Source organism: Mesoplodon mirus, assembly GCF_964341445.2.
Source record: "Mesoplodon mirus genome assembly, chromosome: 16".
NCBI lineage: Eukaryota > Metazoa > Chordata > Mammalia > Artiodactyla > Ziphiidae > Mesoplodon > Mesoplodon mirus.
The window spans coordinates 56,874,038-56,895,266 of NC_138992.1; the positions used below are offsets into that span (position 1 = coordinate 56,874,038).

At 34.6% G+C, this 21,229-nt stretch overlaps 1 protein-coding gene across 3 annotated transcripts in view; it reads right to left on the reverse strand.

Annotated features, from left to right (window-relative positions):
* PKIA (cAMP-dependent protein kinase inhibitor alpha) overlaps positions 1-21,229 on the reverse strand; it is a 99,140-nt gene that overhangs the window by 3,962 nt on the left and 73,949 nt on the right. For all 3 annotated transcript variants that reach the window (XM_082601751.1, XM_082601749.1, XM_082601750.1), the window contains one exon: positions 3,683-3,860. In XM_082601751.1, the coding sequence (XP_082457877.1) occupies positions 3,683-3,833 (151 nt within the window). In that variant the 5' untranslated portion in view covers positions 3,834-3,860. The remainder of the gene's footprint in view (positions 1-3,682; positions 3,861-21,229) is intronic.

Consider the following 21,229-nt stretch of genomic DNA (forward strand, 5'->3'; position numbering starts at 1 on the left):
CAAGTCTGAAATTCTCATAGAGACAAGTATATTTCCTTGGTAATCAATTCCCCATCAAGAAAACAGCTTAAGTGTTTCAAGGGCTAATTCTGGTTCTGGAACAGCATGGCTCTAAAACAAAATAATAATTGAATTTTTAGAATGGTTAGTGATGCTCTATGCTTCTGATAATAGCTGGGAAATCTCATGGCCAGGTCATGGCATGGCACTTGTGCTTTCATAGGTTGCAGAAATCAGATGTGTCTTTAGGCAGAAATCAGAAGTAGGGAACAAGTTTACCTTTTGATGTCTGACTACCTTATATTAAGAAATATTTTAAAATTACGTTTTACATTGTTCTGAACACTTGATGATAACCTAGCTGACTTCTCATAGGTTTAATTAATTTAAATTAAAAGCAACAGTGGAAGGACATTATGTCAGCTTGTTAGTCCCTTGTCAAATAGTTATGATGGCCTCTGGCCTGCCCTTACAGAACATATGTACAAATCCAATAAAACCACTTTCATAACTGTACCCTTAGCAACAATCTCATCCATATCAACACTAAAATTAAACAATGCTTTCTCTCCATATTAGGTCACTTTACCTGGGTGCAAGCTGAAGGCAATTCTTGATTCAAAGATGCAAATATTTGCATGTGTTATCTTGTTATTAAGCGACCAATATGGCTTAGTGGACAAAATATTTGGGGGTGTTGCAATAATGTGTGTTATATTAATTTTTGCTAAGAGTTTATTACCATAATTCAAATTAATTGAGGTAAGTAGGCTGTCCATTATCCAGATGGAAAGTTGAAGGTAATTTCTCCTATACACTTAACAAGTACACACAAGACACCTCACCATGCACCATACTTTAGGGAAATTGAAAGCAGTTTTTCCACATAAAAATCATATTCTGTTCTAAAGGGGTTCCAAGAATATCATGATGCATTATATAGAATTTTCATGTACTATCTTCACTATTAGAGAAATGAACAAGCCCCCGAGGTATGCAGATGGCCTGAATCTGAGACGTGTAGATTAGCATGAAATGAAAAATTGATAAATAGGAGAAGCTCTGTAACCAAAGGAATGAAGTCATATTAGGGCAGATGCAAGACAGCAGAATATTAAGGATGAAAGTGACTGCATAAGTAAAAGATGAGGATCTTGACTCCCATGGGGCTTGGGACTTTCTAGGTATCCAGAGATACTTCTCAGGGCTCAGAATAATGCTGCAAACACAGAGCTGTGGCTAAATAGATGCTTGTTAACAAGTCAAGATAAACACGGGACAACAATATTGCTGAGCATAAACTTAAATAGAAGCTGAAATACTCAGGAATTACAAAGGAAGTCCCGCACTATTCTCAGCTAGTGGTATTTAATTTTGTGTGTGTGTGTGTGCAGTACGCGAGCCTCTCACTGTTGTGGCCTCTCCCGTTGTGGAGCACAGGCTCCAGACGCGCAGGCTCAGCGGTCGTGGCTCACGGGCCCAGCTGCTCCGTGGCATGTGGGATATTCCCAGACTGGAGCACGAACCCATATCCTCTGCATCGGCAGGCGGACTCTCAACCACTGCGCCACCAGGGAAGCCCTGATATTTAATTTGCCATTGTACAGTTGTCTTTAGTTTTTATGTTTTAGACTTTTGATTGTACAGTTATTACTTTTAGTTCTTTGTACTTAGAATAATAAATAAAGTCAGTGCTGTTTATACTTTGCCTTATTCTGGATTTTGTGATTTGAACAGAAACAGAAAATTCTTTCAGGGCCCACAGAATTGCAATTAACATGTAGAAAGATTTGAAAAAGAATACATCTGGAAGCATAAAGATATTTGAATTATTTTAAATTATTTAATTATAACATATTAATATCAAATATAAAATTATTTATTAATATAAAATGTCAACCTATTTAAATTTTAACATAGTCTAATAGACTATGTTAAGAGACTATAGCCCAGAGCTGGAAACAACCTAAGTGTCCATCATCGGATGAATGGATAAAGAAGATGTGGCACATATATACAATGGAATATTACTCAGCCATAAAAAGAAATGAAACTGAGCTATTTATAATGAGGTGGATAGACCTAGAGTCTGTCATACAGAGTGAAGTAAGTCAGAAAGAGAAAGACAAATACCGTATGCTAACACATATATATGGAATTAAAAAAAAAAAAAAAGTCATGAAGAACCTAGGGGTAAAACGGGAATAAAGACACAGACCTACTTGAAAAAAAAAAGAAAAAAAGAGACTATAGTCTCTTGTATAAGAAAGGTCTTGAGGTTAATGGGTCTTAATTTCAGTGAAAACAAAAAAAGAAGAAATTAAACTGCACTATGAATAAACATGTCCTCATAGTAAGAGTGGCTAAAATTAATGCAGATTATTTAAAATAGAGTATTCATATAAAACACAAATTTTATGAAAAAAGTTAGTAAATTCTCAAAGATTGCAGAAAAATTATATTTACTTACTTCATGCCACCAAATTGGAATAATTCCCTATAGCCTTTCTCAGAGCTATTTTGAAAATTAACTCCTGGTAGTAACAGAGAAACAACGAAACCTAAAATATGCATCAGTCTATATACTCCATGGAAGTGATTATTAAAGTTTTATTTTCAACCTGAGTTTTAAAAGACCAGTCTATGACCTGCTGACCTGTAATCATTGAATAAAGTTCTGTCAGTAGTAGGTGTTTTAAGGTAATGTTGCTGAGCTATTTCATTAACATATATATATATATATATATATATATATATATATATATATATATATACATACATACATATATATATACTCTGACTCAGTTTTCCAATAACTGGAAGGCTTTGCCATGAAAATTCTAATAGCAAAGAATTATCAAGCTGTTACCATGAGTCAGAAACTGACCAGTGTTTTTCACATATATAACACTGTGGTTCCTTAATTGTGAACTCCTTTTTACTTTTAAAGATTATTTTTTGCACAAATGTTTTTCAGTGAAATACATTCAGTTTTGATATTTGCAAAAGCTATGGATGGAAGAGCCATCAGGGGTTTCAGAAGTACTTTGACATGTCAAACTTATTTTACTTTTTCATTGGTAAAGTTAGATTTGGTGGGTAGGAGTTCAAGGCCCAATAGTAAGACAAATTTTTCAATCTCAGTCTATCATGAAAGGAAAACTAAAAGAACTTCTTACCTAAGACTTATTTATGTAGTAGACTATTTTACTTCCATTATCAATAAAAATGGTCCTGGAAACCCTTTTATTTTGAAATGGTTCTTGGAATCAAGATCCGTCAGACTCATCTGTGAATCTTGTTAAATATCTAATGCTATTAAATGTTACAGGTGGCCAAACTGTCAAAGGTAGGAGCTCCAACTTTGTTAAATGTTCTACATAAGATATTTCAGAGCTTTTATAGAGATTAGGATTAAAAAAAAAAACCCATGTGTTTTATTGATTGCATTAATAAAATCAGATTAAGGGTTCTGCATTTGAGTGGGAAACCATGTAAGGTGCAGTCATTAAAAACAGAGTGGGAGTGATTAAGAGATTAGTACCTGCCTTTTATCTTACCTTAGACTGTTTATAACTTTCTATTAGGTTACTTTCAAGGGTGTTTTTTCATGACTTAATCCTACTTAGTGAAGTGCTGCAAATCATTCCATGTTCATAGAGATGGATGTCAAACGACTCACCTGTCTTGTTGATATCAAGACCTGCTAATTTCAAGGCTAATTCATTGCTGTTACCACTTGCAGAGGAAACCAGGATATCATGTATTGCATTTCTTCTACCCGTTCTTCCTGAAGCAATAAAATCTGCATATGTAGTTTCCACATCAGTCATTGCTAACAAATATCCACATAGCAGGAGCTACAAAACAGAGAAAAATTAATAGGTAAATATAATGTTGGTCAATGGTAAACATTTAACAAAGACACTTGTTAAATTACTGGCCTATAATATGGATGTGAAATAACTGTCTTGCTTACATGTCCACAAAGCAAGTAATGCTTTGATTCTTTTTTTTTTTTTCCTGCGGTACGCGGGACTCTCACTACTGTGGCCTCTGCCACTGCAGAGCACAGGCTCCGGACGCGCAGGCTCAGCGGCCATGGCTCACGGGCCCAGCCGCTCCGCGGCATGTGGGATCTTCCCGGACCGGGGCACGAACCCGCGTCCCCTGCATTGGCAGGCAGACTCCCAACCACTGCGCCACCAGGGAAGCCCAATGCTTTGATTCTTGATCAAGGGTCAGGGAACATTTTTTGTAAAGGGCCTGATAGTAAATATTTTAGGCTTTGAGGGTATATAGTCTTTATCCAACTACTCAACTCTATGGTTGTATGACAAAAGTACTCAAAGAGAATACATTAAATAAAAGTAATAAACTAAACTTATAAAAATAGGCATAAGGCCAGATTTGGCCTGCATGCCATAGTTTGTGGACACCCAGTTTAGATCATAAAATTCTCCTTCTCTAATACCATCTTAGTCAGTCTTCAACTCCAGAAAGAAGAACTTGAGCTCAGTAGCATAACAAAGTGGTGGGAGGTGGAGTGGAAGTGCTCCATCCTAGAGATAAGCAGTAAGCAAGGGCATTGTTTGCAGAGAACCTAAGAACAATAATGAAATTGACCAAAATCCAGTTTGCTTTTTATTATCATCATGCACCAGCAATTCTAAACAATGCCAGTGACCAAATACCACTCCCAGTCTAGGAGGACAGGTCCCTTGTTGCCTCCTTGGTAAGTCATTCCTTGGGAGGAATAATAATCTTTCTCGACTGAAACTTTGAAATAAAATCTTCAAAATTACAAAGGACAATGAAAGTGAGTTTCCCCAAACAGACCTGATAACACGCATACTTAATTACAGACTTAATGAAGAAAATATTTTCAAGGTAGAATATGAGATACATGTAATAACAAAAGATCATCAAATATAAATCTTTCATTTCATTTTTTTTACATCTTTATTGGAGTATAATTGCTCTACAATGGTGCGTTAGTTTCTGCTTTATAACAGTGAATCAGTTATACATATACATATGTTCCCATATCTCTTCCCTCTTGCATCTCCCTCCCTCCCACCCTCCCTATCCCACCCCTCTAGGTGGTCACAAAGCACTGAGTTGATCTCCCTGTGCTATGCAACTGCTTTGCACTAGCTATCTATTTTACGTTTGGTAGTGTATATATGTCCATGCCACTCTCTCACTTTGTCACAGCTTACCCTTCCTCCTCCCCATATCCTCAAGTCCATTCTCTAGTAGGTCTGTGTCTTTATTCCTGTCTTACCCCTAGGTTCTTCATGTCATTTTATTTTTTTTCTTAGATTCCATATATATGTGTTAGCATACGGTATTTGTCTTTCTCTTTCTGACTTACTTCACTCTGTATGACAGACTCTAGGTCCATCCACCTCACTACAAATAACTCAATTTTGTTTCCTTTTATGGCTGAGTAATATTCCATTGTATATATGTGCCACATCTTCTTTATCCATTCATCCGATGATGGACACTAGGTTGTTTCCATCTCCTGGCTATTGTAAATAGAGCCGCAATGAACATTTTGGTACATGACTCTTTCTGAATTATGGTTTTCTCAGGGTATATGCCCAGTAGTGGGATTGCTGGGTCATATGGTAGTTCTATTTGTAGTTTTTTAAGGAACCTCCATACTGTTCTCCATAGTGGCTGTACCAGTTCACATTCCCACCAGCAATGCAAGAGTGTTCCCTTTTCTCCACACCCTCTCCAGCATTTATTGTTTCTAGGTTTTTTGATGATGGCCATTCTGACCGGTGTGAGATGATATCTCATTGCAGTTTTGATTTGCATTTCTCTAATGATTAATGATGCTGAGCACTTTTTCATGTGTTTGTTGGCACTCTGTATATCTTATTTGGAGAAATGTCTATTTAGGTCCTCTGCCCATTTTTGGATTGGGTTGTTTGTTTTTTTTGTTATTGAGCTGCATGAGCTGCTTGTAAATTTTGGAGTTTAATCCTTTGTCAGTTGCTTCATTTGCAAATATTTTCTCCCATTCTGAGGGAGAAAAATGTAAATCTTTCATTTCTTTTTCTATGTTAAAAACTCATATTCTTTCCTGAAGGTCAAAAGAGGGATGAATACTAAGATATGAATAATGAATTTCTCTTGGATTAATTTTGTTTAAACAGGACTTTCAAGTAACACAATTTCCCTCCTATTCCTAAACATTCCAATGACATTTTACTATAGCTTAAGATTAAAAACTCATGCCAATAATCAAGAGAAAGGAGTCTTTTCAAAATATACGAAATGTGGAAGAAGATAAAATGGTAGAACCCATACACTATCATGGATGTGCACACTGTCACTCTGAAATAAATTGATGCCATTTACAGTGAAATCCAGGATGGCAGTCAGTAGCACTTTCCTTAAAGCTTAGTTCTTCTCCCAGTGCATAATGAGGGAGCTATTAATTTAATCTGGGGAAAACTTTTATACTCTCTCTTCTGTAAGAGGAAGCTAAAAGAGGAAAGAGGGAGGAATAGCACAATACAAGTTTTGAAATAGGAAATATATGAATACTGCATGCTTTACTGTGACTATATTATGGTTCCAATCACTTGACTATATCCACCATTCTTTTTTATGGGAATAAGATTTAATGGTTGTTACCATGTTACTTAAAATTTCCAAATGCTCCTCAGAAGATCCTGGATTTAATCCTGTCCCTGACATTGGGTCATGGAGTGACAGAAAATCACTTGACCTCCTGGCCTTCCATTTTCTAATAAGTAAAGCAGGACAGCTGGATGACATAATCATTAATGGCACTTTAAGTGAAAGTGTAAAAACAATGATCACTCAAAACTATATCATTTCTAGAATCTTGAATTTGGAAATTCCCTTCTGTGACCATAACCACCTATTTTTTTTTCTTTTCCTCTTACTCACAATGAATCTGTTCTTCACACTGGTCATGTCTTTAATTCCTTTAATCCTTTTTGTTTTAGTTTCCTCTAGGCCCCGTCTGGATCAATTGCCCACCATTTCGTGTAGCTTCTCATTAGCATCAAGAAGTCCCTTTGCTCTACCATCACCTTGACTTTCCTAAGCCTCACCTGGAAAACAGCACGGTACACTTTCTCTGATCTCATTACTGGGTGGATAAGTGTTACCAAAAAAGTCACAAAATTGTGCCAATTGGCTCAACTAAACATTTTTACTCTATTATTAGTATACACTCTGAGTTGAACGGAAATTCTTTTGTTCACCTCTATTTGACTCTTCCGTATGGCTTCTCTCTGTGGGAAGGATTCCAAACCCTTTGTAGTCCACACAACCAGACACTACCTGCCTTAAGGGGTGATTTTGCATCTTCCTTCTTGGAGAAGATATAGGACATCTGCTGCAAGTTCTCTTACATTTCTTCCTTTCTCAAATACATTTCTCTGTAAGTCACTATTGTTTCTTTTCTAGATAAACTAGCTGCTTTCTTTTTAAGGCATGCTATTGATTCTATTTCCTATTACGTCCTGTAGGACCTTTCTCCAACCATTTTTTTCTCAATAATTTGAGTCTTCTTTCTCCTCTGGATTTCTCCCTTAAGTTCATAAGCATGTTCAAGTCTTTCCTTACTAAAAAAAAAATGAACCAACCATTCAGCCAAATACCCATTCCTCAACCTTCATAAATCTTTGCACTACCTTCTCTTTCCTTCATTAAACTTCTCAGAAGGGTTCAACTACTTTTATTTTCTCACTTTCCTTGAACCAACCTTTAGAATTTTTCTATTCCATTGGCCTTTATATAGTATGTTTTACAGAGACTACTTCCATATAGATCACTGAAATGATCTGTATTAACATTAAGTAACCACTTAGTGTTAAATGTTCTTGTGAGTGTCTATCCTGTTTGAGCTCATGTGACACTGCCAGTTACATTCTCCTTGAAACTCTCCCCTAGCATATATTAAAAGTTATAGAGGCAAAATAATTATAAGAATCAGACTTATCTGTATTTGAATGTAGACTTTCCATTTACTTGTTATGCCATGTCTAATCCCTCTTTACTCAGTTCTTTATCTATAAATTGTGATAAATATACTTAGTTCTCAAGATTATGAGAATTTACTTGGATTATGTATCTTAAGAGACTAACACAGTGTTTGGCACATGGTGGGTAAGTACTGATTTAAAAAAAGAAAAACTGTTACTTTCTTAGCTTTCATGATCCCTTACTATCCTGGTTCCATCCCATTTGACCTTTGTATTTTTTACAGACTTCCCTTTCTAGGGTCATCTTTAGAAATAAGAGCACATTTTGTAGGAATTTAGAATCAGTCATTGACCTTCTTTACTTTCTTACTTGAATAACTCATCTAATCCCCGTGCTTCTAATTCCTCACTATGGATAATACAAATGTCTGCATCTGCTATTTAGAATGTCCCCCCAAGCTCCTCACACACAAGAGCGACTGCCTGCTGAATAGGGACTTCCACTTGGTTTTGCACAAACATTTCAAATTCAATAAAAAAAAGTAAGACAACAACAAAACACATAAATAGAGAAAACTGGCTTCATTAATACACTGTGTTGGAGCATATTTTGACTTATTTCTCTCACTTGATATCCATGTCTAATCATCTGCCAGGTCATGTTGGTTTCTATTTGATGTCACTCATATATATTCTCTGTGAAACATAGAAAAAGCTCTTACCAGGATTATTGCTGAGCTTTCCCACAATCTGAGAAGAACCCACTTTTGCTGCTTTAACTTTAACCACTCACTCTCATACTTGGTATGCTACAGAAAAATGCACAGTGTTTTCCCAGAGCTTCTCTGATGGTGCATTTGCTCAAGTCTGTTATTCAACCTGGAATGCCTTCTCCTGACAAACTTACTTGTTGAAATGGATTTAGCCCTCAAAATTCAGCCAATGCCATCTTCTCTTTGTCTTCTTTCCCCTATCTCTTCACCTAGCACTCCCACAGGCCTTGATTTGTGCCCATACAGGGCGTTAAAATTCTAACTGGCATCATGGTTGCCTCTCCTTCTAGACCGATCACAAGTTCTGACAAGACAGGAAATGCATTTTGTTAATATTTTAACTACATAGAATTCCTAGTAGAGCCTTTTGCACATAATCAGTGCCGAATAAAAATATGTTGAATAGAACTGAACAATGAGGAAGAAGTACATTAATCACCTTTCATCAGTAGCCACAGAGAATTTCCCTATCACTGGGTTATACTAAATCACCAAATCCTAAAACTCTGGAAGGTTTTATAGGTGAAAAATCTGAGGACCAGATAGTTCAAGTGATCTATCCATCTTCATATAGTTAATTAATTAAGTGGTTGGAATGAAGGTCTTCAAATCCCAGTCCACTCTTTCTGTTTTACCAGGTTTCCTGTCTGTAAGCTACGAATTCGCATAAAGTTTTTGACCTTGAAGTAATTCGGTGCTATTATAATGATATTTTCATTACCTACTCCACTATCATTAACCAACGCAGTACTTAGTTTCTATGCTACTTTAAAGATTTAGAATTGGATATCTTTACCGATTTCTTTCTATGGTCACATTTTGAAATAAGGGCACATTTTGTGGAAATTTAGAATCAGTCATTGACCTTCTTATATCTATCAAATATATCTGATAAAAAGGCGAAGTAGTTTACAGGAATAAGTTCATCTCAAAGTCATTGTTATTGTCTTTCATTCTTAGTCTCTTTATGGCTTTCTAAAACATAGGCTTTAAAAATAGCACAACTGCTATTATTTCTCATCTGATAAAAATGTTATGAAGTAGGCAAAAATATCCTCATTTTCATTTGAAGAAAATAAGTCAGAGATGTTAAGTGACTGCTAAATAACACACGGAACTATGACTTGAGCCCAGGTCTGTGGGTTTTGCATAAAGAACACTGTATTTTGCAATAAAGTTCCTTGTTTTTTGCCATTATCATTTTTTTAAACGTAGACTGTCATAATAATACTCGTGTATGTGGGAGTTTACATCTAATTCACTTTGCTGATAATAGTTTTAAGAAGATTTGAAATATCAGAGTGAGACAGAAAAAAGTGGTGACATTTTCCATGAGAAGATATGAATTAAAAGGAGTACTGCGTTATGATTTGTATATCTGGGAATGTTAATTTCTGTGATGGTGGTAATTCTATTTATAAGAGGGGAGCCAAAAACTTAATTTGAATTTTCATTTAGGGTACTCCTAAGTAATGAGCACATGGAAGAAGAAACAGGGTTATGAGAGACGTATGTGTATACTGTGTTCACCTTTGAAATGTGTGTATCTAGATTTCAGTTGGATTTAGTGAAAGTCAATAATGAGAATTGTGAGTATAGATTATTCTGTAAACTCCTTTTCTTCTTAAGCACTTATGAAATATACTTGCTAGATTGATGTGCATCTTATTGTAAACGTCTAAAGTAACATAGAAAGTACTGGGCATTCAATTATGGTAGCCATTATAATTATTATTATAATAGTTATTATTATAAAGTACTATTTCACTTTTATTAGATTTGTTTTCTCCAGACAATAAACTTAATTTTCAGTAAAAAGAACGATAGCTTACAAATAGCACATATTTAAATACATAATTACATTTTGAAACAAAACATATACATGTTATAAACTCCGTATCTTTTTCTCTCTCTCCATGATTATACTTCCTTAATGAATTCCCATTAGGTGCTCAAAAACAGTAATTTTTACATTCATGGCAGCTATGTTTTTTTCCTTTCAGCTAAACATCTTGACACAGCTTTTCAATTTATTGACATGACTACCAGAGATTGGAAATAACTTTTACACCAATATAATCACTGTATGATGACTTGTAGTTAGCTTAGAAATTCTGGGGAAACTGTTGCCAAGTGACTATGGCTGACAGATGTTCACCCCAAAATGACAAAAGTCAAAAAAAAAAGCCTGATAAGTGTCAGCAGCTGGTAGAGATTTAATAGAGTAGCACTTAGCACACATTCTGGCCTTATGCAAAATAAACTAATCAGAATAAAACTTGGAAAAATGTACCAAAAGTGGGCTTTGACTCTTCACTAAAGCTTCCTATTTATGTTGCTATAATTAAATTTTCTAGACATGATAAAATGGTAGTATTGGATATAAACAAGATAATATGGTGTTATTTTTTGTATCTAGTTATATACAAGAGCTAATTATACTAATATTCAAAGTCTGATTAGAGGGAGGAAAAGACACTTTATTATTTAAGTACTGTACTATTTAAAATTAGATTAAATTTTAAAGCATAAATTTCTAAATATTGATATCTAAAAATCCAATCAAAATTCATGACTAAGAAATAACCTTGCTTTCTTTTCCCTCTTCTTAAAAACGTCTCACTTTTTCCCTCTTTAACAAAAGAAACAGTATATTGGTATTCTAAAATTGTTTTGTATGTATAATGGATTTCTAAACTGAGATTCATAATTTGTGTTGGTCTTTCCCTTATTTATGCCCTTTATCTTTTTAAATATCATTTACACAAATTGAGAGAATAAACCAGATTTCACCCTAGCATAATTTATAGATTTAGATAGACTGCAAGAGGCTAGAAAAAGTATGTACTTACGTCTCCTGTATTAAACAAATTGAAGTGTCCGCATAGATGTATTCTAAAAGAAGTTGGGTCTATGAAGCTGCTTAAATGATTTTTATAGTGACATTGAGTCATGAACCAAATGGTGACTGGATAACATGCTAATTTTACTCCTGTAAATGGGGACACATGAAAATGAGACTCACAGACTTGGAAGAAAGAATGGAGAGAATGTCATCAGCAGGCACTGAAGTCTTCTCTCTAATATAAATGGTATGATTTTTTTTAAAAGAGAAGGAAAATTCTTCCTCTACCATTATTACAAATGCAGTTACATGACTTCTCCATTGTTACTTTATGAAATCATGTGAAGTTTGCTAAAAGTCATTGAGTAGTTTCCTATGCGCTTAAGACTTGGTCTACATTAGTGTTTCTGAAACGTTTTGGTCACAGATATCCATTACATTATCAAAACTTACTGAGAACCCGAATGAGATTTTGTTTATATAGTTATATCTGCCAATATTTACCATATGTGAAATTAAGACTGTAAATTTTAAATATTTATTAATTCACTTAAAATATAAATAAAAAGCCCATTACATTTCAGTAAATAATATATTTTTAGTGAAATGAAATATATATTCCAAAGCCAAAATAAAATAGTGACAAGATGGCATTGTTTTACATTTTGAAATTCTCTGACTTAGTTTTGCAAATGTCTGGCTTAATAAAAGACACCTGGTTTCTCATATCTGCTTCTGAATTCAATGTCTCAATATGTTGTTTCAGTTGAAATATATGAAGAAAATCTGGCCTCACACAGATTTCTTAGTTGGAAAAGTGAGGAGAATTTTAATAGCTTTTTCAGATAATTATGGATTTTTAAATTTTGCAATGTGGAATCTAAAACCATATCAATATGCTTCCCTTACTGTTTTATTAAAATCCATTGTCTACTTTGCAACTTAAATGGATCCTTTGCCCATGTGTATTTTTAAAAATATCAGGTATTGGTCATTTGGAAAAATATTGGTTCACTAGGTTATGCAAAATTTCCAAATAGTAGCTTATTTCATTATACAATGTCACATTTGTTAGTAATGCCACCTATCTCAACAGAAAATTCTTTAAGAATTGAGAAACTGACAAGTTCACAGGGGCCGGTAATAAGTTTTCCAAAATTGTAATTTTTATTTGAAAACTCAGATTTTATCATTGGCAACAGATACAGTAGGATTTTGCTTCTCTTGAAGTGACAAGCTCACTTTGTTCATTTTCAAGAAAATGTCTGCCAAATATCCAAATTTGAAAAAAAACACAGTTTGCTTGTCAGTTGTTCTTTCAAGTAAAAATGGTGATTCATGAGAAAAGTGGCTAATTTAGCTCTCAACCCAAGCAGTCACACAAGTACTTACTTGAGACAACCATGCAGTTTGGTACATCTTCACTGACTTGCCATTTCATCACACAGAATATTAAAAAGACCTCTACTCAAGGGTCAAGATTTGACAAAATTAGTACATTTTTACTCCTTAATCAAGTACATTCTTAGGTACATCTTACATTTTAAAAAATATTAACTCTGAGTGTGTGGCAGTGAAGAATACCAGGCTTACTAGTAGTTTGCTGCTACTGACTTGATTCATGCTAAGGTGTCAGCAGTTTTCCCCACCATGCTTTTGCACCATTAGTGCAAATGGCAGCCAAGTGAAAAAGGTAAATAGCATTAGTATTATTATGAAAATTATTTTAAACTTGTGAATCCACTGAAAGTATCTCAGGGAATGACTGAAAGGGTTTTGGGGACATGCAGGGGTTGGGGGACCAAATTTTAAGAACTGTTGATCTACACAGTAACAGGAAGCTATCTGACAAACACTATGGATTATAGAAGGGAACCCTTTTGTAAAGAACCTAACTAAGCAAGTTTTTGATTCCTATAATATTCTGTAAATAATCAGCTATTTCCATGCTAAGTACAATACTATCTATCTTTTTCTCTTTTCTTTTCCTGTATAAGAATATTACTTATTTATCTAATTCAGGCTTACAAACAATCTAATAGCTTATTTCTAAGAACAACCCCCCAATCTCACAAATCAGAGGGCTTCAAATTAAGTCTCATGAGCTCAGGACAGGGTGCCAGAACTTGATGCTACCTTAGTTCCCCTCTTCCTTGAATTGGGCTATATTCTAATCACATTTTGGAGTAAGTGGCAACAAAGAAGAAATCAAGAACCATTCCCTGTTAATAGCAACAATTTGAAAATTTCCATGGAAGTCTCTGTTAAGGCATAATTATAAATCCTGTGCCAGGTCATGACATTGCATGCTCTAGAATACCATTTGGTATAATGGGACACGTATTGTCCTTTAGAAGAGTTTGGATAGTGTCCTATCAAAAGCACACTTAAAAAAAAGTAATCTCATATATTGAGTTGTATCACAGAATGATGCCAACACATATTAACTCTGTGAAGTCAAGCCCTCTTTTGTTCTAAATCCAAGGCACTGACTTATTTTTTTTGCGGTATGCGGCCCTCTCACTGTTGTGGCCTCTCCCGTTGCGGAGCACAGGCTCCGGACGCGCAGGCTCAGCGGCCATGGCTCAATGGCCCAGCTGCTCCGTGGCATGTGGGATCTTCCCGGACCAGGGAACGAACCCGTGTCCCCTGCATTGGCAGGCGGACTCTCATCCACTGCGCCACAAGGGAAGCCCCAAGGCATTGACTTTTTAAATCACAAAATATTGCTAGAATAAATTTTGCCTAATATGAGAAAAAATAGGCTGTCTTTGATGGTTTTCACAGTAAGTTCTTGACTAATACTACTAGAAATAATAACTTATCTACATTTGTTGGGGGGAGTTCGTCACTTCTTCCCCGATTTTCAGTGTATAATAAAAATTCTCAAGTTCAAAAATTTCCAACATTTGATACTAATGGTTATTCTTCTCAATCTTCTCTCTCTTCATCAATTCATCTCTGATCCCCAGTAATGTCATAATTGCAATCCTTATGCCTTCATTCAAGATTATATATATTTTTTTCCTTGTTTTGACATGGGCACATTTTCATATTGTTTTTGTAAATTCATGACCTAGTCAATTGTATTATTACTTAACTTCTTCTCTGAAACTTCCTTTAGCCCAGATTCAAATCCTTTCTTTTTTTTCTTTCCACAGTGCTTAACATATCAAAACTTTGTAATGAGAAATCTAAGCCTAAAAATGTTATAAAGCCAGAAGCACAGGTTATCTTAAGAAAATATTTTCCCTGTCTAATTAGGCAACAAGTGACCTCAAAGCTATTCATAAATTCCTTTGTTGATCTCTGGCTGACCCGTTCACCATCCTTAAAAACAGCAATTTCTTTATTGTTTTGTGTTTCTTAAGTCTCACTTGTATTTCATATTCTTATACTCCATAGAAAATCTTGCCTAATGAATTTATGGAGAATTTCAAGGTCATCCTACATAAATTCCTTCAATTGCTGTTTCTTTATCATCACATCAAAATTGCCATTTTTTTTTATTTGAGTCTTTTTGCCAACATTAATACCTGACTGGTGCTCTTGATTCTATCTTCTCTCCTGTTATTTTCCCTTCAATCTTGCCTTGTGCTTCCGGAGTCTTTCTTCTCCCTGCTTCTCCAATGCCTATAAGATTATTTACATATTCCCTGTTATAAAATATATTTCATCTTTTAGCTCTGTTCTTTTTGTCACTCACCTTTTACTTTCATTTACTCTCAAACTTACAGAAAAAGAGATAGATAGGAATTTTCCTGCATCCTTTACAATGTTTTATTTTTAATTCCTTTGCAATTTAACTTACATATCTATCAATTACCAGACTTGTTTTCTCAGAGAAAAACCATTACAGATTAATCACAAAAGTCAATAGGCTTTTCACAGTAATCATCTATATCAAATTGTGTACAACATTTTACATTGCTATTCCTCTCTTCTTGAAATATCTTTCTCCCTTGGCTCTGATAGTAACTGTACTCTTGATTCCCTCATAATCTTCTTATATTTCTTCTTGCTCTTTCCCTCACTTAACTATTAAATAATATATTTTCTCTCTTTTGTTCTTTATGTTCTGTTTGGTTTACCCCATTTACCCCAATTGTCTTAATTTCCAACTGTGTATAGACGGCTATCAAATCTATAATTTGGGGACCTGATATTTTTCTGAAGCGTAGTTTAGGAATTTTTACTGCCTATTGGATATTCCCCCATGTTTGTCCTTAAAAACTCAAATTCAGTAAGTTCAAATGGAATCTCTTTGCTGCATCTCTACATCCACTCCCAAACTATTTATTATCCTTATCATTTTAGTGTATATTACTACTATTTTCTTAGTTAGGTATTTTCTTAGGTATCCATGATATTAATAGAAATCTTAGAATTGTGTTCAATTACTTCCATCTCACTAATTCTTCCCATCTAATCAATTCTCAAACCTCATTGTTTTAATTCTATCCATTCAATACTTCTTAAGTATTCTTCATTTCCGTTCTTTGGTCAGTCCCATCATCATCTCTTTCTTGACTATTGCAATTATAGGCTAACTACTTACTTATCTAAACTTATCCTTTTCCAAGTTACCCTTTACACTTTCACAAGAATTAACTTTATTAAACATGAAATACTCAAAAATCTTCAGTGGCTCCTGGGAACCCTCAAAACATAGTTGTAACTTTATTTGCATGGCCCTCAAGAATGTGAACCCAACCTAATTTACTAGCTTTTTTCCCTATACTATCTCTCCCATGTATACTAAGTTAGATCATAGCAAACACTTGCTATATCTCTGGTGTTCTCTTAATGGTCTTCTCATGCTGTTTTTCTCAACCTGGAGTGACCTTCTCTCCCAATGACAACAAAATCCTCCTCATCTTTCAAACCCAGTTTATAAGCCACAACACCTCCCCATCTCCAGGTAAAATAAATAACTTTATTATAATATTTATTTAATTTGGCACTATGCAAGAATTAATTATTTTCATGTTGCTCTTCTTCCTATATTATATGTTCCTTGAGATCTGGGTCTTTGATTTTTGAGTCCCCTCAGAATGCTTGACACAGGACTTTGTATGTTGTTCTTACATCTACAAAAAGTATATTGTAGATTTATTTTTAATCATCATACTCAAGATCTTTATTGGTAAAGTAAATTTGTCAACGTTATCCCATTGTCAATAGTAAAAGTATTGATAGCTCAGAAAGCATGTTTCTTTATTCTTATTCATTTAATTTTCCTGTCTCATAATACTTATCATCAATATAAAGAGGTGAACTGTAATCATTTCCTCTAATATACTTTTTCTTCTGTGTATTCTTTTTTTTTTTTTTTTTTTTTTTTTTTGCGGTACGTGGGCCTCTCACTGCTGTGGCCTCTCCCATTGCGGAGCACAGGCTCTGCGGCCATGGCTCTCGAGCCCAGCCGCTTCGCGACATGTGGGATCTTCCTGGACCGGGGCACGAACCCATGTCCCCTGCATCGGCAGGCGGACTCTCAACCACTGCGCCACCAGAGAAGCCCTCTTCTGTGTATTCTTAATTATGACAGAAGATTTTTTTTTAAATAACAGCAACAAAAAGCACTCTAGAATTCCAAGTAATCTATCCTATTTTCACTTTACGGAAGGTTACCTCTTTTTAAGTTTTTTATAAAATATATATGACTAAAGTAGCGAATTAATGCATGGAATGATTTGTCTGTCCTTCTTTTGTTAAGGCTTTTTACATCATTTATTTAATATTTCAAAAGGTTTATAAATCATTTATTAGCTAATCTTTGCAGCATCCCTGCTGAGACAGTCAGTTAGCTGAAGAAGTACTGCTGGTTGGCAACTGACAAGTAATATTACTTGCACATTACAGATGAAGAAACTAAAGCAGAGAGAGGTTAATCGACTTGACCATGTCTTACACAGTGAGTGGTAGTACTGATGTCAGAATGGGAACCTGGGTTTATTCACATCAAAACCACAAAAGCATTAAGAGTCCAGAGCTGGGGCTTCCATGGTGGCGCAGTGGTTGAGAGTCTGCCTGCCGATGCAGGGGACGTGGGTTCATGCCCCGGTCCGGGAAGATCCCACGTGCCACGGAGTGGCTGGGCCTGTGAGCCATGGCCGCTGAGCCTGCGTGTCCGGAGCCTGTGCTCCGCAACGGGAGAGGCCACGGCAGTGGGAGGCCCGCGTACCACAAAAAAAAAAAAAAAAAAAAAGAGTCCAGAGCTGGTGCTGTTCTTTATTATATTATACTTTCTAAATCCTTTGTTTAATCTCCTTTTCTGGCTCTCTATGAGTCCAAGATACTTTTAAAATCTATACCTTCTCATTAAACTAAGACTATTTTTTCTACATCCAATAAATATTTAGTTTTTGCAAGGACGTTAGAACATCGACACATTTCTTCTCAAAGTAACTCATTATTAACTTTTCCATCTTTAAAAGCACAATGAAGGATCAAATCAATCTCAGTAATATTTTCTGGTCTGTTCTGGTCTGGTCTAAGTTGTAATAATAACCATAATAACAAAACAGCTATTGTTTACTAATTATTTATCAATAATAACAAAAATATCAAGTATTTGCCAGATACAACACTAAGAAGTTTATGTGAATTGTATAGTTTAAATTCATCAACAAATTTATCGAAGATGAATGTTCATTATCTCAGTTTTAAAGATGGAATATTAAAGGTTTAGAAATACTGTCATGAAACTGATAGGTGATTTAACCACTTACAAAACCAGTTGCCATTTTCCAACATTAATTTTGAAACATACTATACTTAATTTTTTTGCTGATGATTTGCCATCCCTATTTTTTTTTAAATATGTAAGCAGTTCACATACTGTGGTGTTGAGACATTGCTGTGTAGGGTGATATTTTATTGACATCCCTACAGAACCTGGCTTTTTAATACTATCATCTGATATACATCATATTAATTGACACTGCAATTTCTTCCTTGATTTGTATATTTTTTTCTACAAACACTTTGCATTCCAACTTCCACATATCTGATTTACTCATCCATGTGATGGTCTTCATCTTCAGACATCTTGCTGTCTGGGCTGTTCAACCCTGTGACAGTAAAAGCACACTCACTAGGGACTAGGAGTTTGAGAAGGACTTAGAAAATTGTTTGACACCTGAAAAGAATGGCTCCAGAATATGAAAAAAAATCTGCAAAATTGAGATCAAAACTTGTGTAATTAATATTTTCAACTAATATTACTACAACATCAATGTTACTCAGCTTTCATATAGTTATCTATAAATTATATTGGATATGTGACTTGGGCACATTTTAATGCATTTGATAACATTTAGGGTAAAGCTTCTAAAAGGGCAATTGCCTAGGACTGAGGAAGGTTTAAAAATGGCCCTGCACAGAATGAACTAGAAGTGACTTCAATGGGAGGCTGAGGCAGAGATGCTGGACCCGGAGAGTGACAGAGCAGGTGTATATTGGAGAGAGCTTTCCTATACAGGAGAACGAAGTATTTGTTACTTATTGAGTGGGGAGCATGAAGGTAGGGGACCCTATAATGAGAACCCTAGGATTGCTTCTAGATTTCTAACTTGGATAAATGACAGGACGGTACTCTTTGGTGAATGCTAAAGGAACAGCAACAGCAGCAAAAGTCTAAGAATGGAACTTTAACATATCACAATGCCACCTTTAAAGTAAATTTGGCATTCTTCTCCTTTTTGAATGAATGAGAATGCATTAATTAAAGACATACACATTCACACACCTGCTAATATCTGCTCTTCTGCAATCATGTGTTTTCTGTATAGTGTCTAAATATCTATTCCAGTTGAAGTAGTACTTAAACACTTCAATATGCCTCTTTTCAGCCAAAAAGAAAAACTGTCTATGACTGTTTCAACATATTTTAAATATATGTATAATCATTGCCAACTTATCTGCTTTGCAGATACTAGTTTCCTATACAATATTAAATATCTCCCTTTATTTAAAATGTCATTGCTCAGTATTATGATTAATGTTTTTCATTTTTATGATATGTCTGAATGTTAGAATTATTGACTAATCTCTTTATTACTGGAATGATCTTCAGCACAATGTTAAATACTCTTCTTCTCTACCATTATTATATGTTATATTAAAGATTTTCCATACAGTTACTTTAAATGGGATTTTCAGATTTTTCAGGTTTTTTGAAGTCAGTAGAATAGGCTCCAGTGAGTAAAAGAAATGCTGAAGAACAACAATATGAATTAAACAAATTTAAGTAGTTAAGAAAGCACTAATCTAGACATTGAGAAATATATACTAATATTTACGTAGTATGTATATATAAATCAATAGTTTCAAAATGAGATAATCTACTGAAGAAAATATCTTAAAATGTGAATTAAAAGATGTTGTAAAATCTCTGTATGATTAAAATACAAAAATTTTTATAAGTTTGGAATATAAATAATAAGTGCATTTTTGTCTGTGAGACAAGTTGTTATCTGGGAAACCTCAAGACATTTTGTAGATTATCGAAATCACTTTACTATCAATCTTGAGCATTTCTCCTATCAAGTCTATAATTAGTATTGGAAATTAGCATTATGACTCTATTTCACTATCAGGAACATTGAAGAAACTATTTAAAGTGCTAAACATTGGTTTTAACAAATAAAAAACAATTCATCTGAAGAAGATGTTACAATGAACTGAGGAATTAAAAGATCTCAAAGTAGAGAAATTTCACTGACTACAGTATAAACAACTTGAGGGTAGAGAGTTTCTGTTTTTCCTGTTTGCCCTCCAAATTTTGGAACAGTGTTATATGCACGGTGCAGGGTAATAAGCAAATATTTAACAAATGAAAAGTACTGAATTCATTACCTTGTGGTACAAATTAGGATTTCTTTTGTACTGTAACTAGAAGATTTTAATTTCAGCATTATGAATTATTAATGTCTTTATCTGATTCCCAGTTCTGTGTCAACCAAACTTATCTGAGTGATAATTAGAGGACTCCATGTTTATCCTATCTTCTAGGATTTCACTTTTGCATATCTGTTAATTCATAATTTTGATATTTTTATAGCACAACCAGAGACTATAAAAACACATAGAGCAAGCACTTGCCAAAGAACTCTAAACAAAACAGGTCTCAGATATGAAATTAGAGGCATGCTTGGTTATACTTCTAAGTGCTTCATCTAAAGAGAGACCTGCAACACTGCTGCATGAATTAATCACCTAGAGTGACTTTTAAACCTACCAACAGCTGGCCCCTCTATCATATCTGATTTTATTCAGTAGTCTAAATGATAATAATTTTTTGATCAAGAACTTTATTTTACTGGTTGTAAAGGTGCACGCATGCACACGCACACAATCCCCAGTGCTTTTAAAAATTGTGGGACAGAATTAATCATAACTATTGAGTTTAAATGTCATTTATCAACTTATTAAAGTGCAAGCATGCAGGGAAAATAAGCTAAAGACAAGACTTTCGTGTTTCAATTTATTTTTAAAAAGTCTTGTAGAAATCTTTATGAAATTAACACAAAATTGTGGTACCAAAAATCTTTTTGCTTTGTTTATTCCCTAGTCTGTGGCAATGTAAACAGTGGAAGTTAACCCAGAATTTAAGTTAAGGAAAGCTA